The following is a 24,605-nucleotide window of genomic DNA, read 5'->3' on the forward strand; positions in this document are numbered from 1 at the left end:
AGAGCCTGGCTCTGTCCTCCTTGCACCCTCCCTTCAGGTATTTGTACACGTTGACAAGGTCTCCCCCGAGCAACCTCTTCCCCATGCTGAACGTTCCCAGCCCTCTCAGCCTCCTCTCACAGGAGAGGTGCTCCAGTCCCTTCATCATCTTGGTGGTCCTCTGCTGGACTCTTTCCAGTATGCCCAGGTCTCTCTCACACCAGGGAGCCCAGAACTGGACACAGTACTTCAGGTGTGGCCTCACCGATGCTGTGCAGAGGGGAAGGATCACCTCCCTTGACCTTATAGCAATACATTGCCTAACGCGGCCAATAGTCCCATTAGACTTCTTAGTGGCAAGGGCACACTCCTGGCCCATGTTCAGCTTGGTGCTCACCCAGTCCCCCAGTCCCTTTCCTGAAGAGCTGCTTTCCAGCTGGGTGCCCCAGAACCTGCTGGGGGACACAGGGCTCTGCACCCTTCCTTGGTGAACTCCATGAGATTCTCGTCAGCCCACCTCTCCAGCCTGTTATGTCCTTCTGGATGGCTGCATGGCCCTCTGGTGAGTCATCCACTCCCCCCAGTTTTGTGTCATCTGCAAATTTACTGAGGGCACACTCTGCCCCATTGCCCAGATCACTGGTGAAAATGTCAAACAGGACCAGGACCAGTACTGATCCCGGGGGTATTCCACTTTTTACTGGCCTCCAACCAGCCTTGGCACCATAGCCCACTACCCTCTGGGTCAGTTCTCTGACCACCTCCCTGTCAGCCCATACTTCAACAGCTGCTCGACGAGGACCTCGTGGGGGCAGTGTCAAAGGCTTTACTGAAGTCCAGGAGACAACCTCCACTGCTCATCCATCGGGCTGGTGATTTCATTAGAGAAGCTTATAAGGTTGGCCGTTCTGTGGGATTTGGGATTAACTCAGCTTCACCTGCCCTGCTGAACTCTGTCAGCACGATGCCCAGGGACGGCAGCAGGGACAGCCCCGTGCACCTCAGTTCATGGGAGCAAAGGCTACGTGGGAGTGCCAGGTGGAAGCAGCAGGGCAACCCGAGGTTTCTGTGAGGACACCCCTCATGGGATGCCTATGAGGTGCCAGCCATTCCTGTTTGCCTCAAACAGGTTGGTTTGGGGCATTAAATCCCCTTTTGTACACTGGTAGGGCTCTGGAAAGCAAAACTGACCTTCACAAAGGCCTACATTCATGAATGCGTTGTCCACAGGGGGTAGAACGAACACTCAGTACTGACTGGTGTGGCGCTGAAACGCCATTGCCTTGTTCCCAGACTTTGTTTCTGTTTCATCGGTCTGGAGATGTTCCATGTTCCTCAGGAAGCAAGGAGTGGATCCTACACAACAGACTGCTCAGGGTCAGGTTCACGTCTGACGCAAAGTTGCTTCTACCATCTGATTTTGTCCTACTGAAATTATAGGTTCCTAACCTGAGCTGAGTTTGAGATGTCATGAAAAAAAATAGATGGCAGTATGCTACAAAGGCAAAATAATCTTTCTTCTTACTGAATCTCAGCAAACTCATGCACTGCCTTTCATAATCTGAAAAGTACCAAGAGTTTAAGCCATAGAGGCCAAGTTATCTTTGTGAACTTTACAACCAGGAAAATTTACAAATGGCAATTAGTAGATCCAGAGGCCAAAATAATTAACCCAGATAGAAAGCATGTAATAAATCTCCAGCATTAAACGCAGGGAGGCTGACACAGAAGAACCACGACAGAAGTTACGCAGTATAACAACAGTGCTATGCCACAGCCTCTGACTGCAGCAAAAGGAATCAGTATTGATCTTCTCGTAGGAGGAATTTTGCAAAATATCACCTAGTTTTTTATAGGACCTAGAGTTGCTGGACAGTATTTAAGGGAACAAGAGCAAACTACAAATGACTGTATAGATCCCTGATAAGATACTTTTTCACCCAGTTTCACAGTGAACCTTGGAACTAGAATGAAACTCTTTTCTCTCAATAGCATGCAATTAGGTAAATTACTTGTTATAGATAAAGTTCTGAGGAGAGATAATACTTACAGTGAGACACCATAATCCCTAGGAGTGATTAAAAAAAAAAAAAAAAAAAAAAGGCTCAAGTACCAGGTAAACAGCAAAGAAATTCTAACAAAGCTGGATTTTGCTGAGCACCCATCTCCCTCCCAAACCCCTCCTGGATTAAAGTAACTCTCTTTTCCCTTTTCCTGCAGATTTCATTCATTGTAATATAATTACTTTTTTTTTTTTTTTTTTTTTTTTATCTTTGTAATACAAATTGCCTTTGGTTATTCAGCAGTAACACCCGAGTGCACCTGAAGGGTGAACATGCAAAAACTGCATAGCCCCAAACACCTCTATAAAGTGGTGGTCTTGTCCCCAGGGCACCAGCCACCCACAGGTGCCAGCTCTGATGGGATTTGGATTTAAAGCACTAATGGTGGGTAGCCTCTCTGCAGGCTCCTGAGCTTAGCCAAAGCAGCTATTCTAGAATAGTGCTCTATTTCTACATGTGCCATCTCTCTAAACCATCAAAAAGTACCTCTGGAAATAAAATAATAAAATAATAATAATAAAGTTCTAGTAGTTAACTAGGGAAATTACTAACATGATACACACTGTCCTGGCTAAGCATCCCCCTAAACGTATCAGGCAACAGCAAAAAAGCATCAAAGTTGTAATTTTTGTATTCCCTCTGGAGTGGTTTATTCACACACACACACTACAAGAAAATTGCTGAGTGCTTGCTGCAAGGCAAACCACAACAGCGGCCTCAATCCCAGCCAGACCACCAGCAGCAGGATCTTGGTACAGATATATAATGATATTTAGGTGCCTCATTTTTAATATCCTGAAGCATCTCATCAAAATGAGATGTCAAACCATGGTGACTCTGCCCCTTGGCTGTCACCAGTCTGTGATAAAGCCCCACTATCCACATACAAATTCTCCAATTTTAGGTCCCGTGATACTGCTCTCTTTGAAGTTCACCCTCTTGTAATCTTTTGGATGTCCTGTATGAACAGGAATTTATGAAGTCAGTAATTGCCCCATGTTCCTTTACTATAGGCAGGGTTGGTGTATATAATGGATTTAAGCCAATACTCATACCGATGTGGTTCATAATTACCTTGTTGTTCTGGCTGGATGTCTTTTGTGTTTGGAGGTTTTGTTTGTTTGTTTGTAAAGAAAATACATGCTATAAAACAGCAATTCAGCTGCTGCAGTGCAACAGAAATGAATGGTGACGTACATTTTGCTGCTGTACAAAGAAGTTCTGCTCCCCAAGCTGACCTGCCAGCAGCAGCTCTTGTTAGGGTTAGCACTTAATAACATTTCCAGGCCTGGGCAGTGCTAATAATCATCTCTGAGACAGCTAGTGCAAATCAATATTTGTAGCTAAGAGGGAAGGGGAAGGAATCACCCACCAAGCTGGGTTCAGGACGACCACCTCCAGGGAGTAGCTGGAAACAGTGTCCTGGAAGAAGGTTAGAGCACCAGCAAGGACCACTTGAACTGGACCAAATTACCTCCAACAGTCTTAATATACCTGCTACCTCATTTGAGTCGACCAGCCTCTGCTCTCCAGCCATCTTCCAACATAGGATTGCAATCTGACACAAAAGTGAAAGATTAAATCAGCATTTTGAAGAACCTTCATCTCTGGGAACAAGTGCAGGCTCAGATTACCACAGTGAACCTGCTGGAACAATCAGGAACCTCTGTATGACACATCCTGCCCCATTTCTACTGGCTTCTTCAGAAGTTACAAATGGCACATACCAGTGCTTCCATCTCTTGAAGTGAAAGCCAAATATTGAACTGCCTCAATGATTTCCCTTTCCTCAGCCTAACTGTACGTGGAGATGGTCTCATATACAGAAGAGATCTTTCATGTTAATATTACATTTGCAGTGAGCTGAGCATGAGATTTGCTGCAAATCAATAGCAAGAGCAAACAAACTCTTTCTTCCATGTCAGAGATGTTGCCCTACCCAGTCCCCATTTATGATTACTGAACTCAAGGAGACACGTTTACAGGGTGCAGGGAACAGTACCACAAGGCTAAAGTTGATTCCTATGCCCATATCCATACCATAACAGGATTCTTTCCACACACAGAAGAAAATATAAGGACTAAAGGACAAGTACTGAGGAGCTAAGAGTGAGACAGTCCAGTCAAGAAAGATCGGTGGAAGAAATCTGTTTGCCCAAAACCTGCTTTTCCAGGCTACTTGACATTGGTCAGAAGCTGTAAGTTAACCTGTCTCTGCTGACCTGATCCCAATGCCTCCGGCAGGCATTTTCTCTTTGTCTCAGCATTATGCCAGACTGCCCCGACCAGGTGTAGGACCACAGTCTGGACTGCTCATAAAGTCTTTGTTCCCCAGTACTCTGAAGACTAACAGACTACCTCCAGACAGTTCTGTTCATAATACTACTGGCCCCTGGGTCTGTAAATTAAAGCATAGCTTCTGAGGAGATGAAACACCCCTTTCAGAACAGCAGCCTTTGCACTGTCCCATAGGATACATTCCTTCATTTATCTAGACGTTAATAAAAAGCTATCAGCAGGAGAAATGCTAACAAGGCACCAAGTCTACATTACTTATTGCTTCTTAGAAAAAGGAAAACAACTACGATTAAGTGCAGGTGTTTTGAGGTTGGTTTTTGTTTTTTGTTTTTTAATCATTTATTTTTTAAATTGCCCACTAGTGCTGCCTTGAAGTGCCCGGGCAAGAAGAACAGCACTCGTGTGACCTCTAGAGGTCTCAGGAGTTAGGCGAGGAAAAGTCTCCACAAGAGGAGCTCTTGCAAGGTGCTGACTTCTTTGGCAGGCACCTGGGCCCCAGACATTTTCACGGTCACCCTGCACCTCTCCTCCCCTCACCCCAGCTGGCTCCAGCTGTTTTACATTTCTTCTTAACCTTGCCATCAGCCTTGCCATTTTCAGCCTCAAAAACTGCTGAACCCACACAGCTGAGAGCAGGGGCCATCCCAAACCAGGAACATGCACACGGGGCAGGAGCTCTGGGCTGCTTTGCTGCTGTCAACTCAGGAGCCCAGGGTCCCAGGGTAGTGCTCCTGGTGTGACAGAGCTTGCTGGCTAAAAGCACTGCTCAGAGTCATGTGTGGGTTCAACAGTGTGGTGCCAAATGAGTGCACGTCCTACACATTCCACTTTGAACCGTGGTGTTTAGAAATGCTCTTTGATCCAATTCAAACAACCTCTGCAGGGTAGTGAACATGGCATTCAAAAGCACTACTAAGGCCATGCACCTGAAGGTGACTGTGGCTACACAAAGCGTGGCCCTTATCTCAACACCAGACCCCTGAGCTAAGAACAGTAGGTAAAAGCAACACAAGTTTCACTCACCTCTTACTGGCAGCCTCCTAAACCATTAACATGCTGAACAAAAATAGACCCAACTGCAGCATATGACACATTTGGACAGCTCTGAACCAAGTCGAGTGTCTTGTGGAGGAAGCACATCTATCAAGTGCCTGTGAAAAGGCCCGTGAGCTGGACAGAAAATGGGTCTGAATAAACATGGGTGCTAGAGGGAACTTAGGGCAGCAAGGTATCCCCAGAGAAGTCAACCTTCCAGATGGTGTGAGTAGAAATCTTCATGCAGTTGAGGGCCCCTAGACACACTTACCTGCTGGAACAATGCAGAGGGGCAGGGTGGGATGGTGTGAGGTGACAGTGTCTCCTCAGGGGGTCCCACCTTTCCATCACAAGCTGCTGCAAGCTTGGACATACAAGCATAACACTAACAAAACATTAACAGCCACTCCTCTGTCACTTAAATGCAGCGAGCAGCTTGGTAACATTCAGCTAGAACCAAAAACACAGAATGAATGAAGAAGCCAGACCTACAACTTGCCTATGGTACACTAACGATACAACCATACATGCATGCATTAATCACAGTGCCTTTCTTTATTTGTTCACATTATACTGGCTCAGTCATTTCCTGCTAACATGCACTTAAACATGTTAATGGAGAATGCATGAGCAAACAGAAACAGAATACGTTATTATTACATAGTATTTAAGACCACTATCAATCAAATTTTATTAGTGGTAAAACATAGAAAGCAAATACAGTGAATCCTAATTTACTCATTTTATTCACTGAAGCTCTGCCTACAATCATATGGGTTACATTTAAGCAATAAAAATATATATGTATTTTTTGCTCCAATGCTCTTCTTCCTTTGCCAGCTCTGTCACTACGTTTAGAATAACACAAACCAATGTAGTGACAGACCAAAGGGAACACAAGCCAGTCTTTGGCATAGAGTCCCCATGCAACTCCCAACACCATAGATAAAATAATTTGCAGTGAAGATTAATAAAAATAATAGCATTGAAAAAATTGTTTCAAGTTCTTTTGTAACAGAAAAAAAAATGTGAGTAGATATGCTAACATTGTAAGGTACATATCCTGGCAAAGAATAAACATTCAGAATGGCAGAGAAAGCAGACAATACGCATTACTCAGAAAAAAAAAAAAAAAAAAAAAAAAAAAAAAAGCTCAACACAGTTCTAGGTAGGTTATTTAGAAGGTAGAAGTACTGAATCACATTTAAACCGAATCACATTTAAAACAAACATTTTCAGGAAGTAGAATGAAAAACTCTTCTCTTTAAAACTGCAGCTGCCATTTATCTTGATTTGTTCTTTCCAGATGTTCACTAGATTTGCTTTCTACTCTGAAGAAGTGCCCAAGAACAGACAGAGGCATTGATTAAGGAGGTATTGGGGAGGTATTGGGGAGGCAAGGACAATCCCCAGACATGGACTGTATATCTCGAAACAAGACACTGGAACTCATGATAAGGAAGCGGCAGACGGACAGAGAAACAAATGGAAGGACTATAAATCTCAAAATTGGACATTGGAATTCATTATAAAGATACAACAAACGGAAGAATTGGCAACAACCAGCTCTCGCAATTAAGAAACGTGCCAAATTCAGCAGATTCCTGACCAAAGGTGAAAAGTACACTGTGAGGAAGACTTGGGGTCTTCCTCCCAAAGACCCCTGCCCACGTCCCAAAGACCCCTGCCCACAATTCTTGGGAGGCTCTACGCAGGCGCAAGGTGCCAAAAGGCTAATTAGCATGAGAAGCGAGGGAAGGCGGGGATAGGTAATACATATGTATAGGCGCTTGTAGAATATTGATAGATTGATTGTATAAATTCAAGACTGCTTTCCGCTTGGGTATGCACGATAGGTGGAGAGATCCCCCGTGCATCCAGCGCTGCAATAAAGAATATACCACTTAAAGGAATTTCGGCTTCGATCTTTGAATCAATCTGGCACCCCAGATGGGACGACCTCTCTGCCGGTCCGCAGGACCCGCTGGGGACAGGACTCCCTAGGGTACCCCCGGGATTTCCCGGAGGGACTCCTCGACTCACCGGATCACTGCGGAGGCAGACAAGGACCCCATCATTGTAAGTGAGTATATTCTTTATTCTGGTTTGGTTTTCTGGTAGACCGGTCATCTGGGACTGTCCAGTAAGTCGGAAGGTGACTTCTGCAGGACAGTGTTTGGTATATACTTTGTGGTTAGTACCACAAGTATATTTGGGGACCTTGGGGTCCATCTGTATCTGGAACTGTCTGTAAGTCAGAAGGTGATCTTCTGCGAGGCAATATTTGGTATATACTTTGTGGTAAGCACCATAAGTATATTTGGGGACCTTAAGGAAAGAGCTCGCTTTAAGGTCCATCTGGAATTGTGTTGTTTATTTCGGTTTTCTGACTCATGGAGTATGGTATTTAACTATGGTTATTGTTACTGTGATTTTGGCTATTTTTCTGGTGGTAATAGTAGGTTCGTGGCATTGTTATAAGAAAGATATCGTTATGGTGTTACACAGTTCGGTTTTCTGACTTATCGCATGTGGAATTTGACTCTGACTATTGTTATTGTGATTTTAGCAATATTGCTGGTAATAGTAGCTTTGTGACATCGCTACTGAAAGATACTGCGTGCCTGTAATTTTGTGAGTGATACGTTTTTGTGATACACTTTTGTAAGTAACACGTGTATTCTGAAAGTGTAAACTGGAAAATGGGGGGGCGAGTAAGCAGTGAAATTCCTAAGAAAAGTGCGTTAGGATGTGTTTTGAGTCACTGGAAGGATATTGGAGGATCTGCCGGTGGAAGTGTGAACAGGAAAACATTGATAAAATATTGTAAACAATGGTGGCCGCTTTATAAGCTGGAATGTGAAGAAAAGTGGCCCCTAAATGGAACTTTAAACTCTAATGTTTTGCTACAGTTAATGTTGGTTTTGAGAAGGAGAATAGGATGAAATGTTGTATACTGATGTTGTTTCAGCATCTTGGTGGGAAAAGGTACGGAATTAAGTTGGCCCCTGACTGAACCTTTGATGTTGGCATTAGAGAAGTACAGGCTGGAGAAAGATAAAGGAAGTGTTAAAAGGGTTGTTGAAAGTGTTAAAGGTGTTTGAAGTTGAATGAGCAGGGAAAGAGGATGTAGGAATGTTAATAGTTCTGCCTCTGCTCTAGGCAGAGATCTTAAAATCATGGGTGTTAGCCCTTTGGGGCAAATGGATCATGATGGGTCCGAGAGAGAGTTGTTATGGAAACAGAAAAACAGTTAACTCTTAAAACAACCTGAGTTCATGTGCGAGCTCAGATTACCGATGGGACCGCTCAGGGAACTGTGGACAACTGCATTCCCCTGACCGACCCCACTGAGACCCTAATCATCCCTAAAATTATGAACGGCTAAGTAAATACTAAAATCTGGATGAATTGGGAATTGAGAATATGCTTCCAACAAGGTCTAAAAGAAACCCCTATGGAATTTTTGGACCAACTCTGAAATGTAATGAAAATAAATAAATAAATAAAACAAAACGGTTTGGACCTGGCTTCGGAGGACAAATTGACTAGCCTTTTTCTAGGGTAATCATTGGTCCCTGATTTCAACAGGAATAACGGGGACCTGGGGAATCTACCCTAGTGGATCCTCCACTGATTATAATGAAGCTAGGGGAGGAATGGAAGTGAAATTTCTTATTGATATGGGGCAACGTATTCAGTTCTAAATCAAGCATTAATGCCTTCACAGAATTATTATGTTAGGGTAAAAGGTGTGTTGTGGTTTAACCCGGCTGGCAGCTAAACACCACGCAGCCGTTCGCTCCCCCTCCCCCTCCCTCTCTGAGACGGGGGAGAGAAATGGAAAGTGAAGCCCGTGAGTTGAGATAAAGACAGTTTAATAAGACATAATAATAATACCAGCTACTAGGAAGAAAATTAACTCTATTCTAACTGAAACCAGGACAAGGTGTAACCGAAAAGGCTTATTTTTGTGAACCTTTGAAGTACAAGTTAGGGAAACAATGGGGCATACACAGACTTTTATATACGCCTAACTCCTCATGGGCACTCTTAGGTAGAGATTTATTAGAGCAATTAGGAGCAGAAATTGTCGTTGAAAAAGGGAAAATGAAATTAAGAATAGGAGGAGAACAACTAATAAATGTGTTAAGCTTGGCACTAATACAAACTGACCCTAAAAGTGAAATACCTTTAGAGATCACAGATCAATATGTCCAGGAGTTTGGGCTACCGAAGTCCCTGGAAGAGCAAAAATGTGACCTTAATAATTATTAAATTAAAGCCAGGAGAGAAACCCGTTAAGGTTAAGTAATATCCTTTGAGGATAGAAGATAGGAAAGGAATTAAAGAGATAATTGATAGATTTATACAGTATGGATTATTGATTGAATGCGAATCAGAATACAATACACCCATATTGCCAATTAAAAAGGCAGATGGGAAAAGATATAGGCTAGTTCAGGATCTGAGGGCCATAAATAAGATCACTGAGGATATACATCCAGTAGTGGCAAACCCTTATACTTTGCCGACTAAATTAAAGAATAGTCAAGTCTGGTTTACCGTACTGGATTTAAAAGACGCCTTCTTCTGCCTAGGCTTAGCCACAGAAAGCCAAAACCTATTTGCCTTTGAATGGGAAAATCCCGATTCAGGCAGAAAAGACGCAGCTTACGTGGACATTACTACCTCAAGGATTCAAGAATAGCCCCACTATTTTTGGAAACCAATTAGCAAGGGAACTCGAAACATGGATGCCTCCGGACACTGAAGGTGCTTTGTTACAATATGTAGATGATCTCTTAATAGCTACCGAGACTAAAGGGAGCTGTATTCAATGGACTATAAGTTTTCTTAATTTTCTGGGTTTAAAATGGATATCAAGTCTCTTGACAGAAAGTCCAGCTTGCTCAACAAAGTGTGACCTATCTGGGATTTGAAATTTCGGGAGGACAACGAGAACTAGGAACTGAACATAAGGAAGTCATTTGCCGGACTCCAGAACCTCAAACGGTAAAGGAGCTACAAACCTTTTTAGGAATGACAGGTTGGTGTCGCCTTTGGATTTATAATTATGGACGATTGGTAAAGCCTCTATGTGAATTGATAAAGATTAACTGGAGAAGCACAAAAAGTCTTTAAACAACTTAAACAAGAATTGATGATTTTAAAATATCAAGCAATATTAGTAGAACAAGATGATGTGGGAATTGTGGTCATTAACATCGTAAATCCAGCTTCTTTCCTTAGTGGAACTCTGGATCAACCCATAACCCATGATTGTATAGAAACAATGGAGACTGTATATTCTAATCGACCCGATCTTAAGGAATAACTTTTAGAAGATGCTGACGAATCTTGGTATACTGATGGAAGCAGCTTTGTAAAACAAGGACAACGTAAGGCAGGATATGCTGTTACAACTGCTCAACAGGTAATCGAGTCTAAACCATTACCCCCTGGGACATCCGCCCAGAAAGCAGAGATAATTGCTCTTACACGAGCACTGGAACTAGCAGCAGGAAGGAAAATAAGTATTTGGACAGACTCTAAATATGCATTCGGCGTGGTACATGCTCATGGAGCGATATGGAAAGAACGTGGATTGCTGACTGCTCAGGGAAAACAAAAAGAAAACATGCTGAAGAAATTTTAAAATTGTTACAGGCTGTAAAACAATCAGAAAAGGTAGCTATGATGCATTGCCAAGGACACCAAAAGGGAAACTCTGATTTTGAAATTGGAAATCGATTGGCAGATCAGGAGGCTAAACAGGCAGCTGAAATAACTGAGGTGAAGGCATTGTCTTCAATACCAGACGGTAAAATCCAAACTATATATATGAACCAAAAAGCCAAATTATACAAAAGAAGACTTAAAATTAATTGAAGATTTGAAAGGTAAAATGAAACCAGATAGATGAGTATATTTAAAAGATAACTGTGTAATAATACCCTCTAATTTGATATGGCCCATAGTTCTTACAGAACACAATAAAACACATCGGGGAGCTGACACATTGCATAAGAGCCTGAGTCAGACATTAGTGGAACAAAATTTATATACAACAATAAAACAAGTAACTCAACAATGTAGCATTTGCTTACACAATAACCCCAATACCAAGAATAGAATAAAATTTGGAATAATCAGTAAAGGAAATTATTCGGGGCAACTGTGGCAAATTGATTTTTCAGAACTCCCTAGAAAAGGGGGGTACTGTTATTTACTGGTTCTGACTGACATGATTTCAGGAAGGCCTGAAGCCTTTCCCTGTCGAACAAACAAAGCAAGAAGAAGTGGTTAAAGTCTTGTTAAATGAAATAATACCATGCTTTGGGATTCTAGTAGCAATGTCTTGTGATAGAGTTTCACATTTTTGTGTGCAAGTGGTACAACAGATAAGTAAGATTCTAAAGATATTCTAAAGACAACTGCATACTCTTTATAGACCGCAGGCAAGTGGACAGGTAGAAAAAATGAAACATTTAATTAAACAACAAGTAGCTAAAATCGGACAAGTGTCATGACCTCAATCCCTCCCTTTAGCATTACTTAGAATTTGAGTTAAACCTAGAATAAAAGGGAATTTGAGTCCCTTTGAAATCTTATATGGAAGGCCGTATCCATTTCTATTTAGTGGAGAGGATCGAACGCAGTTAGGATTAGAATATTTATATGCATATATAACTGAACTTCAGAAATAATTAAATAAAGTACATAAATTTGTTCTCAGGACCTGGGCTAGACGGTTGGATCAACCAATCCACCCTTTTAAGCTCAGGGATTATATATATAAAGACTTTTTCAGGACAACCCCTAGAGGAAAAACGGAAGGAAAGTGGACGGGACCATACCAGGTATTACTGACAACACACACCGCCATTAAGATTAAGGAGCAAGCAGCTTGGATCCACGATTCGAGGGTGAAGAAGGCCCTGGCGAGGATATGGACCACCACTCCAATTGGACCAACAAAATTATGGTTTTCCAGATCCTAATGATTGCAGGGGTGTGGTTCTCAGATTCGGGGTGGGCAGTTTGGGATGAGAACTTACACCTGTCCCTGATACAAACAATTTCTCAAGTAATTAATAAGACAAACTGTTGGGTATGCACCCATCTGCCACAGCATGGGAATAAGGGTGTATCGTTAATCAGGATTCCCTTGCCTGCAAACTTACCTTGGACTAATTTGTGGGAAAACACATCTTGGGGTCAAAAATATGAAGAAGTTTTGGAACTAGAAGTTAGTAGCTTCGTGCCATTGGAATCTTACTATGTATGTGTACAAAGGTGTAACCCGCCTAAGGGTATGGGAAAACAGGATTGTATAAATACGGGTACTACTTATGTGGGAAATCAGACATCTTGTAATCAAACAATTGATATTAGTACAACTAGCAGTTGGGCAAATTCAACCAGCTGGCCAGTTCCAGAAGGAAAAGGGTGGTATTGGCTATGCAATGATACAGCCCGTAAGGTCTTGCCCGAGAACTGGAAGGGAACTTGCACTCTTGGAGCAGTAGTCCCCAATTTGACCATACATGATGTAGCGCCTCGAGGTTATTTGAGAAATCATATCCGGAGAATTAGACGAAAAATTAACAATCCATTGATAGAGAGACACACCGCTTTTCATAGTTTTGTTCGATGGTTTATCCCATGGTTAGGAGTGAGTGAATTGGAAAAGGCGATAGTTAATATTTCTGCAATTATAGAGAAGTTAGAAAACAAAACTCTGGATGCTATAAAGGCTCAACAAGAAGAGATATCTAGTTTATCACAGGTAGTATTACAAAATCGGATGGCCCTAGACTTGTTACTGGCCGCTCAAGGGGGAGTCTGTACAGTAATAAATACAAGTTGTTGTATGTATGTAGATCAGAGTGGAAGGATCTCTACCGACCTGGAAGAAATATGGAAGCAGACAAGGGTCCTACATGAGATCAGTAAAGATGATCTTTCATGGAGTTTTAGTGAAATATGGAATAAGTTAACCTCCTGGTTGCCCAATTTCCAATGTTTGAAACAAGTGTTCATTGCTCTATAACATTAGTAGTGTTAGGAATATTTGTGTGCATGTTGTTTAGATGCCTGCTTTGTTGTGTTACTGTAAATAATGAAAGTATCTGATGCAAAAGAATTTGCATGGGAAAAGAAAAGGGGGGATTGATTAAGGAGGTATTGGGGAGGTATTGGGGAGGCAAGGACAATCCCCAGACATGGACTGTATATCTCGAAACAAGACACTGGAACTCATGATAAGGAAGCGGCAGACGGACAGAGAAACAAATGGAAGGACTATAAATCTCAAAATTGGACATTGGAATTCATTATAAAGATACAACAAACGGAAGAATTGGCAACAACCAGCTCTCGCAATTAAGAAACGTGCCAAATTCAGCAGATTCCTGACCAAAGGTGAAAAGTACACTGTGAGGAAGACTTGGGGTCTTCCTCCCAAAGACCCCTGCCCACGTCCCAAAGACCCCTGCCCACAATTCTTGGGAGGCTCTACGCAGGCGCAAGGTGCCAAAAGGCTAATTAGCATGAGAAGCGAGGGAAGGCGGGGATAGGTAATACATATGTATAGGCGCTTGTAGAATATTGATAGATTGATTGTATAAATTCAAGACTGCTTTCCGCTTGGGTATGCACGATAGGTGGAGAGATCCCCCGTGCATCCAGCGCTGCAATAAAGAATATACCACTTAAAGGAATTTCGGCTTCGATCTTTGAATCAGCATAACAGTTCTGTACATCTGGAATTAAACCACGATGTTTTCCACCCTGCTGTGCTCCCCATCAACTGTTATCTCCCTCAACAGCTGTATTTGGATATTTATATAATTGTCCTGTTGCAAAGGTATCCCTGGGTTGTCTTCTCAATCACAATAGCTGGAACTTCAGCTGGAGATGCAGCACTGTCGTGGGCAGACAAATGAACACAAGACCCCACATGACCAAGAAAATATATGATTGAGTACACCGCTAGCCTGCTGCGAGGTCAGTCCCTGCAGCCCAGGTAAGCAGAAGGCAGGCTGCACTGCTTGACACTCACCTTTGTGGTAGCTGAACTTAACACACTGTACTCCTGACAGCTCCCAGAAGGTAATACGTAAGTTAATATGCCTTCATCTTTTTTTAAATGTATTGGTATATTTTATTATTTAGTGTTCACTGCCCACTGCCATCAAATGGTTCCCAACTGACTGAACTGGACAGCTTTTAGAGCTCAGTCTCACAAATCCTTGAGTGTAGCCAAATGGGAGGATGGGTTAAAACAGTTCCATTAAGCTAATGGAACAATTGCAGCGTATCATTGTTGGCCTTGCAGATCATCAGTGGCCCAAGGACAAGAGACTAGGAATTAAATGCTGTAAAGTATTTGGAAAGAAACAGACAAGAAAGAGCCTGAGCTGGGGCAGTCGATATCTCAGTTATTCCTTACTGCAAGCAACGTATAAACAGAATTGTTCACTGCTACTCCGCAGAAAGGAGATCTTAAAAGAGAATATAGCACAGTTGGAAGGGACCTTCAAAGATCATGTAGTCCAACCACCACAGGGCTAACCAAAAGCTAAAGCAGATTCATGAGGGCGTTGTCCAAATGCCTGTTGAACACTGACAGGCATGGGATCTGGACACAATGAACTTTTAATTTGTAAAACACAAAGGAGAAACTCTCCCTCTCTCTCATTCCTTCAATTGAACTGGATTTATCTCTACAAAAAATAATGACTACTTCTTAGTGGACTTCACAGTCGGTGAGAAAAGAGATATTCAGTTTGCTCTGCTCCTTTAAACTGTCTCTAAGTTATTCACTCTGCCTGCAAGTACAAAAGAGGTGGTTGCACACAAAGTACAGAGGCCACCTTCAGTCTTATATCCTGTTGTTGATGAGAAGATTTTAAGAACAAAAACAAGAGTCACCACATTATTTTCAACAGGTAACAGAAATTTTTAAAGTGAGAGAATAGATGGATTCTTCCTGGCTTTAAATGGAAATGAAGGAATTTGCTCACCCCATGCTCTCCCCTTCCCATCTCCTACACAATCAAATTACAGGTCTTCTGTTTCTCAAATGAGGACAGACCTGCACAATCAGGAGTTCTTGCCAAACTCCTGCATTTCTTGAGAAACAGCTCTGAGATATTTCCCATACTTCTGGCAGGATCAGAGCAAAGCTTTGTTAACCATGGGATGAAACATGCTTATAACGTAACACCTGAATTCCTGAAACATGGGATAAAGAGCACAGAAGAATAGGCAGTATTGAATCCCTAAAAACACTGCTCTAGCTTTCAACTCTTCGTGACTGTATTTAGTTGTACCCTGACAGATTTTTCTTCCGTTTTCCCCCAGCTCTTTAAATCCACACAATCTTTTAGCATTCACAGATTCTGTTGCAAGGAGTTCCTCAGCCTTCTCACACAGTATATAGTCAGTCCCATCCACTACCTCGCAGTATATTTGATGCACCTGGTTCCTAAAGTAGAAGAGAGAGCAAACAATAACTCTATTTTCTTTATACCACCCATAAGCCTTGGACAAACACTCCCTTAGCCATTTCTTCTGAATACCTTACCTTTATCTTTAAATACTTTACTTCCCAGGCTTTGGGGACAGTATCTTTTTTCCACAACAAAGACCAAATCAGTTTCCTAAACGAGGCAGTATAAATGTCAAACCCTGAGCTCCATGGCAAATGTCTGCAACCATTCTTCTGCACAGGGAGAATGAACAGCTTGGTTTCTAAAGCAGATATTCAAAGTTACCCCAGTTGACTGGAAGCTGATAATATATAGGGAATACACTTGAGACTTTTTCCACATACTGAGTTTATTCTTGGCTAGCTACCCAGTTTATCTTTACATTAGAACCTGGACTTTAAAGCTTGCATTATGTATGAGAATCCAGATAAGCTTACAGCATTAATTATTCCACACAAAAGAAAACCTGGCATTTAGAATTCAACGCATCATTTACATAATAATAATAACTACAAATCCCTCTCTTTCAATAAATTTGGGCATGACGACTGCATCGGTTTGCCATTTTGACTCCTCACTCTTAAGTTACAGCTTCACAGGTGTGCTCCTATTAACTGCAACAGTTACGAAAACTCATTTTATCACATGAACTTTTGACTGGGATCCATTACAGTGTCCTTCTGCCTCTCCCACTGCATCTAGAATATCATGGTTTCAAAATTCAGGATGCTTTGTAAAAGCAATTTATCTGCCAAGGGCATGCCTGGGCTTTTAAGCTTCTCACTTTACCATGAGACATCTTCTGGAACTTTTGTCTGAGGAGTTAAAAGAAATTAACACAGAGGAGAGGGCTTTTTAGTGTTGTCAGCAAACACATTCATGTACACTTAAGCAGCAAGGTGTTGAACAGGGAACGTGTTGATTATGGCACTACTTTAATGATAGTGCTGTAAGATCATGCTTTTGTGCTAAGTAATGCGCAAAGCAACCTTGGCATTCCTTTAGACAGCTGATAATTTAAGTACATTTAGATGAGCAGACAGTGAGGTGGACTGAGAACTGGCTGGATGGCAGAGCTCAGAGGGTTGTGTGAGAGTGTCCACAGTCTAGCTGGAGGCCTGTAGCTGTGTCCCCCAGGGGTCTGTGCTGGGTCCGGTCCTATCCAACTTACCCACCAGTGAACCAGATGAACGGACAAGGATGCACTCTCAGCATGTTTGCTGCTGATACAAAAGCAGGAAGAGTGGCTGATTCACCACAATGCTGCATTGCTATTCAGAGGGACCTGGCCAGGCTGGAGAGTTTGGCAGAGAGGATCCTCCTGAGGTTCAACAAAAGCTAGTGCAGGGTCCTGCACCTGAGAGGAATAACCCCACGCACTAGTACAGGTTGGGGGATGACCTGCTGGAAAGCAGCTCTGCAGGAAAAAAACTGGGAGTCCTGGTGGACAGCGGGTAAACCATGAGACAGCAATGTCCCCTTGTGGCCAAGAAGGCCAATGGTATCCTGGGGTACATTAGGAAAAGTGTTGCCAGCAGGTTGAGAGGTGATCCTCCCACTCTGCACAGGCCTGGGGAGGCCACACCTGGAGTATTGTGTCCAGTTCTGGGTTCCCCAGTACAAGAGGGACATGGAGCTTCTGGAGACAGTCCAGCAGAGGGCTGTGAAGATGATTAGGGGACTGAAGCATCTCTCATATGAGGAAAGGCTGAGAAAACTGGGCCTCATTAGCCTGGAGAAGAGAAGACTGAGAGGGGATCTCATCAATGCATATAAATTTCTTAGGGAAGGGTGTCAAGATGATGGGGCCAGGCTCTTTGGTGGTGCCCAGAGGTAAGCAACAGGCACAAACTGAAACACAGGAAGGTCCACCTGAATATGGGGAAACACTTCTCTACTGTGAGAGTGACAGAACACTGGAAGGGGTTGCTCAGAGAGATTGTGGAGTCTGCTCCCCTGGAGATATTAAAAAACCCACCTGGACGTGATCCTGTGCAACATGCTCTAGGTGACCCTGCTTGAGCACGGGGGGTGGACTAGATGGTCTCCAGAGGTCCCTTCTGACCTTAGTGATTCAAAACCAGATAACAGACACATGGGGTGAGCATTAGTCAAGATCAATACAATGAGCAGAGACTAGACACTCACAGCCTATTTTAACAGCCTCACAAGTGACATTTAAAGGCCCATTTTGAACAAATGTCCAGAGCAATGAAATATCTAGGGAGGATGAGAAGCCCTTCCTACTGTTAGAATCAGAAGGAAGAGAAAGGAGGAGAGGCCCTGTGACTTGGTGAGGAAAAAGTCCTGTCATTCTGGCTTACTGTGCCTGTAGTAACAATGGAGCAATATTTAGCAGCAGGAAATGATTAAAAGGAAAATCAAGGTACAGTCATATTTAGTGGTATACTCAGTGGTAGCAGAAGTGAAAGGCACACCAGAGAGCAAGATAGAGGCAGGTGGAGCCTATGAGCAGACATGAACAGTAACCAGAAAAAGCCCTTAACAAAATAAGCTAACTTAGGCAAGCTAAAAAAGGAAAAAAGGGCAGTGCCATGAAGCAGTAAATTCCAGGAACTGTCACAATCTCACAAATACCCCACTTTTGTTCTGGCAGAGAGAAAAGGCCAGCCAAGTTACAAGGTGCAGCCCTCTGAATAGAGTGCTCCCTGCTAGGCTGTCGGCTCCATCACTGCATTGCTCCCCCGATCAGCCTGCAGTCGTGGCCACCGTTCATTAAGACGGAGCACAGACTGCTCATCCAGCAGCCTCATCGGGGCTGCACTCCCATATTAAAATGCAATGAAAGCCACTAATAAAGCCATCCGCTGAGCAATGTCTCAACATGCCGTTGCAGCCTACTGAGCTGGTTTATTGTTACAGAACAGAAGACACAAAGATCTCAGAAGCACACCTACCCCACAGCTCCACTGAAATGAGCTAACCCAGTACATTCATACCTACAAAATGAATGTGTTCATCTGCAGTTAAGCTGCTTTCCCAATGATCAGCACACTCATGAAAAACACCATGATAAAAAAAATCCACATGAAAAACCTGTCCATCACTTTTGCTACTTTTTTCCACTCAATCCCTTTGGCCCGGTTTGCTTTATGGTCTCGAACACAGTTAGCAATGTACTCGATATTCTTTATCAGCATTTTGTAACAGGAACAGCAGTTAACATTCTCCCTACCGTCTTCACCATGAACTCCACAGCTTTTATTCAAATTTCCATTCAGCTTCTCCTTGAGATCACTGTCATCATTTCTATTGGAAAGTTGACTCCTTACCTCTTTGTCTCCCCCCGGACACACATCATCCCCCTCTAACTTATGTTCTTGCTCCTTCTCTCTTTGCGGACTTGTACAGTTTTCACCCACATCATACACAAAAAAGATTTTTGACATGTAGTCCAAGATAACCACCCTGGCCCATTGTGGAACAGGCTTCGCTTCTGAGCCACAGTGATGGACGTTCATGATAATGATCGTCAGCGCAGTGGAAGCTGTGATCATGGTCATAGTTGCTATGTAATACTTGCCTGGAACACAAAATAAAATGATATTAAAGATGCTACCCTAAAAAATCAGTGCAGAAATAATGTGACAACATAATGCTAAGCATAAGTGCAAGTGAAACCAAATTTTAATCACCCTGATACTCTGTATTTAGATAACAATTACCATATAAGAATATTGATTAAAGCATTAAAGTAAAACCTCACACTCATTACTGGTATGCCTTTATCAGATGAATGACTATTGAATAAGCATTGTAAAAAATGTTTCAAGCATATAAAGCTACATTTAAAGCACGTAAAGCTCACCTATTAAAGGTACGTTTTCAGAGGGAGGCATGATCTCTGCAACCATAAGCTGGAACACGGTCAGGGCAAGAAGAACCGTAACACCTAGAGACACTTTTTCTCCAGAGTCTGCAGGGAGATAGAATCCCAGTGGGGCGAGGAAAGAGATCAAAATGCAAGGAAGCAAAAGGTTAAATATGTAGAAAGAAGACTTCCTTTTCAAAATCAGTGTGAATGTTACATCTGGATAAGGCTCAGAGCAGCAGCCGTAAGTGATTACATTCTTAACCGCTGGCATGCCATGAATCTCCCATTCCACATCTTCTACGAAGTCAGAAAGGTCACCACTATCAAGAGAATTGATGATGTCTACCTGATTACCATTATAGGTCCAGGAACCAAACGTAAGGTTGCACTGCTGGCTGTCAAAAGGAAAATAAGATACATCCACTACACATGAGCTCTTTGTGATAGCAGGCGCATCCCAAGTAATTTTTCCATCATATCTCAACACAACATTAGTATTCACTGGTTCTGAAAAGTCATCATCTGCCCTAAAAGACAGAAAAGTGACAGTCAGGATTGACATGCAGCAACTTAGTGTGTAGGCTGGGGAGAGTCAGGAGGAGACCCTCGCTTCACACCATTAAAGGCATGCTTCTGAAACCATATTATTTACACTGATTTTTATTAGGAACTGACTATTAACTATATCATTTATAAGTACCAGTATCCACTGACACAGTAGGATATTCAAAAATCATGATAATCTGCTGTTCATTACTGGCCTGGGAGAGCAGACAAGTTATAGATCCTTTGTATACCCACTTCTTGTGGACACAATCTTGTAGAGCTCTCCAGCAGCTTCTACAGAAAGCACTTCAGATCACCGGGGAGGGAAAGTGTTCAACTCCCAATGCAACCAAGGAAGCTGGATCAATATTCAAACGATCCTATGGATTTTTTCTAAATATTCAGATGTTCAGAAACAAATATTAAGACAAAAAATATATCCCTTCCTAAGGCAAAGTGTATTGATGAAAGTTCAGGCTCCATGGGTCATTTTCCTTCTACCCCCTCCTTCATACACACATTCAAGCTGATTCTCTCCAGCCTCACTCACTTGTTATATAGGACAATATCTGGTCTCCAGACCAAATTGCTTGGAATCCTGATAGAATCCAACCCATCATATTTATCCTTGTCCCATTTGAGGTACGCATCATACCAGCTTTGTCGAATCCATAAGTAAGCTGTCAAAATTTGGTTCCTTTCATCCTGCATAAAAAATAAAAATATTTTTAACTGACTGTTAAAAATAAATAAATAAATAAATAGAAGTACATCTTAGATTCTGGCAGTATTTGTTGTGTAACTTTAAAGCAATGCTCAGAACAGGCCAGAATACTAACAGGCCACAGCAGCACTTTTCAGACAGGTACGTATACCATACAGTGTAGAGGGGCCTTATGTATTCAATCGTTCTCTTGTCCAAGCCTTTCTCCCCCAAAGGATGGTTCTTCTCCCTGCACCCTCCCAAATTTTAATAACAGCTGTCTAAGGCTCTTAATATCTCATGAGTTTTCTTTTGCCAGCTTCAGAATACCAAACAAAATTCAGTCCAAAACTCTCCGAAAGCTTGTTGATTCACAAATCAGAAGTGATTTTCCATTCTCCTTACAGACACATTTATTTTGCCTTAAAAATGTATCTGGCTGAACCAAATGTATAAGAAGTTAAAGGCTGAAATAGGAAGATTATGAGAAATTGCTTCCTAGAAAAAGCATTTGCTCTTTTTATTTAATAGCAAAAGTTGCCTGGATGCTACAATACAAACATCTAACTAAAACTACAAAGTCTTCGCAACTCAGCAGCTATGTCTGTAGACATGCAATGGAAGTCCTAGCATTGCAATCAGATAAGATTCTATCAAGAACCAGAGAACAAGACCCTTGTGAAGAAGCATTACTGAAGTCGCCACAACAAAATTTAAGTTGTTTTCCCACTCCAAGCAAGTTTACGGTTGACATGCTTCTGCATGTATTCAGAAAAACAGAACTGCATTTTTACTCACCATATCTTTAATTTGGGACAATGTTATCTGAAGGGTAACATTCAGCACTTTATCTGTGTCTTCCACTGGTCGTAGAGCATTGGAATAGTCTTCAAACAGTTCATTGAACAGCATGTGAGCATATTTTCCTTTGGCTGATTCTACAGCTAGATAACACGTTTTTGTTCAGTACATCAGATTAAGCACTGAGCAATATCAGAAGATAGCCTTTTTCTATAGCTTCAAACAGCATTTGCTATATTTATCATTCACATATTGTAGAGTATCATTTAGTGCAAAAACAGAGTAAACCCGATGAAGTTATTCAAATAAAGACAGCATTCACCTGTAGTAAATGAATAGCTAGCTTTAGCTTTTCACACCCGATGAAAAAAAATTCTCTATCCAGAGATTCCTGCCATTTTTGAGTGTCATTACCTCTATTTTACTGATTTCTTTCATAGGCATAGAGATTATTGGCTTAGAGTGACACATCTGCTAAGCTAAAATTAGAAGCCAAGCCTGAAGTCGAACCTGCTCCCAGGCTAATAGCTTGTGATGTCTCCTTAAATGTAACACTGCTACTTTCATGCTACTTTCAGAATTTACCCTCCCTCTGCCCTTAAAAAATAAAAAAATAAAAAAAAAATACAGCACTTGGAAGAAGTCTAAGCTGCTTTTCTTCACAATTTGACAACTACACGAGGTATGAACACATCCTTGGACTAACATCTTTCCCAAATCATGTATTCATTACTATCCAGACTTCCTATGGGTATTCCACTAAAATTTCAGATTTACCACACTTCTGCTGTTCCACACTGCATTACCGTTTCTCTAGGCAGTGTCTGCATTACCTTTAGACAAATTCACACATTTCTGCAGGCAAAGGACAAGGACAGTAACCTTCACGAGACTTGTGCAAACGCCAGCTGGCACAACACAGGAAACAAGTGCTATGGAGGACATTGCTCTTTGGTGACTCACAGTGACTTCCTGGACTTACCAGAATTCAAAGTTAACCTTCCTGATGAAAAAGAAATCCTAACAAACCAAAGCTTCACAAGGAGCATTTGGATCTATCTGGTTGTACACGATCATTCATTTTGTCTATGCATCAGTAAGACCAAAAAAAAAAAAAAAAAAAAAGCAGATGAGGGGGATTGCTGGAGCTCAACCATGTAGTATGCATCAGGACACCAGCTTCTACCTGAATAAAATAAATGCCAATTCAACACTTAGCTACCAAAAAGTGTTTCTCACCTTGAAGCATCACGGCTGTGAACAGCAACCTGATAGAGACATGAGAGGAGGATGGAATTTTTCTCTTCATTTCTAGACCTTCTCACCATCCAAAAGTGTAACAAAACACAAGTTGCACAGCAACACAAAGTTGCTGTGGCACTGATGAGCAGCTAGGAGCAACTCAGTCCTCCCTCAGCAGCTGTCTGTCCTGAAGCAATGGTCTCAGCTCCTGCAGCTGCCTGGGGCTCTGATGATCCCTCCCTCTCTCCGTAACCTGAGAGCTGCCTCCTTGAAGCTAACGCTGTGCAAGACAACAAACAGATGGGATATCAGCAGGAAAACTGTATTCCATTGCATTTCTCACTACAAATGTGAGATTTGGTTTCTTCACAGATTGGACATTTCTCATTTCTTCGTTGGGCCAAGTTTTACTGCCTTTATGTTCAGCAATAGCTTCTCAACACCAGCCCAGTGAACCTATGAACCCTCACAAAAAAAAAAAAAAAAAAAAAAAAAGGCAGTAAGATTTGCCTCAGTTGGTGTGGTTACGTCGAGTACCACACATCCAACGTGTCACATAGCAAAAACCACAGCCTACCTGCTCGCACACGGACAGAAGTGTTTCCACCTACCAAAGTGACACCACGTGTAAGATATGCAGCTACAGCAACTGCCAGGCCTGACAGCACAGGCAAGGTTTGCAGAAGCACAACACAGCTGTGCAAGCTACAGCTTCCACTGGCAGGGACAACTCCGTGATCAGTCCATGGCACAGGAATCAGGAGCAGGACTGGATTCTGTAGATAAAATGCTACTTCCCAATGTAGTACAATTTCCCAGGTGAGCTTAACCAGGGTTTAAAAATGGTTACAGAATTACTGGAACAGCTTTTGCTTTTAGCAAAAAGACTCACAGGAGAGAAGTGTGACTGTAAAGCAATACCACGGCTGGACTCCCTTTACCCCGATAGCCAGCTCGTTGTTAGCTCTGCCTGTATTCCTCATGTTGCTGAGTTAGTTCCCTCGCATCGCAGGCATTTCCTTACAGGTTTATCACAAACAAGAGGAGGTGACTTCCTCCTTCCCATAGAGATAAGTCCAATGCCCCTCATCATATACTGCAGTGCCATCCTATTAGGACAGGTACCAAAATAGTCATTAAAATGGACAGATGAAAAGGCAGAATGAACTGTAAGTAAAAAAATAATTGTTCCAGAACAGTTCAGATACACACAAAAAATACTGTGTGTATCTGAACTGTGTCCCTAAAAATAATGTGTCCCTTCACAGGCACAATTTCTATGTAAGAGCACTGTGGAGATTTTACCTTTTTAAACCTGCTCCACCAGAGGCCCAAGCAGTGTCACTCTCTGGCTTGGCTCAGGCCAGTGGCAGGTCCCTTTTGGAGCCAGCTGGAGCTGGCTCTGATCTGACGTGGGGCAGCTGCTGGGCTCTGCTCACAGAAGCCACCCCTGCAGCCCCCCCCCTCCTACAAAGCCTTGTAACATAAATGCAGTACAAGTACCAGTCACTGGATAACGTCTGCGCTTTAGTGGGGTCTGTAAATCAGTGACATTTATGGCCAAGTTCAATGGGAAGCACTAAGTAATTTCAGTCAAAGCACCT

At 42.4% G+C, this 24,605-nt stretch overlaps 1 protein-coding gene across 6 annotated transcripts in view; it reads right to left on the reverse strand.

Moving 5' to 3' along the window:
- Positions 1-7,490: 7,490 nt before the first annotated feature.
- CHRNA9 (cholinergic receptor nicotinic alpha 9 subunit) overlaps positions 7,491-24,605 on the reverse strand; it is a 30,526-nt gene continuing 13,411 nt past the window's right edge. For 4 of the 6 annotated variants that reach the window (XM_013109625.5, XM_013109630.5, XM_013109627.5 and 1 more), the window contains exons 3-6: positions 21,757-21,902; positions 20,806-20,960; positions 19,704-20,236; positions 7,491-19,418 (exon numbers count right to left, since the gene is read on the reverse strand). In XM_013109625.5, the coding sequence (XP_012965079.1) occupies positions 18,862-19,418; positions 19,704-20,236; positions 20,806-20,960; positions 21,757-21,902 (1,391 nt within the window). In that variant the 3' untranslated portion in view covers positions 7,491-18,861. Of the gene's footprint in view, positions 19,419-19,703; positions 20,237-20,805; positions 20,961-21,756; positions 21,903-22,998; positions 23,242-24,605 lie in introns of those variants that run through there. The other 2 variants (XM_072037695.1, XM_005030842.6) reach the window with 2 other exon arrangements.

The sequence above is a fragment of the Anas platyrhynchos genome, chromosome 4 (assembly GCF_047663525.1).
Source record: "Anas platyrhynchos isolate ZD024472 breed Pekin duck chromosome 4, IASCAAS_PekinDuck_T2T, whole genome shotgun sequence".
Taxonomy (NCBI): Eukaryota; Metazoa; Chordata; class Aves; order Anseriformes; family Anatidae; genus Anas; species Anas platyrhynchos.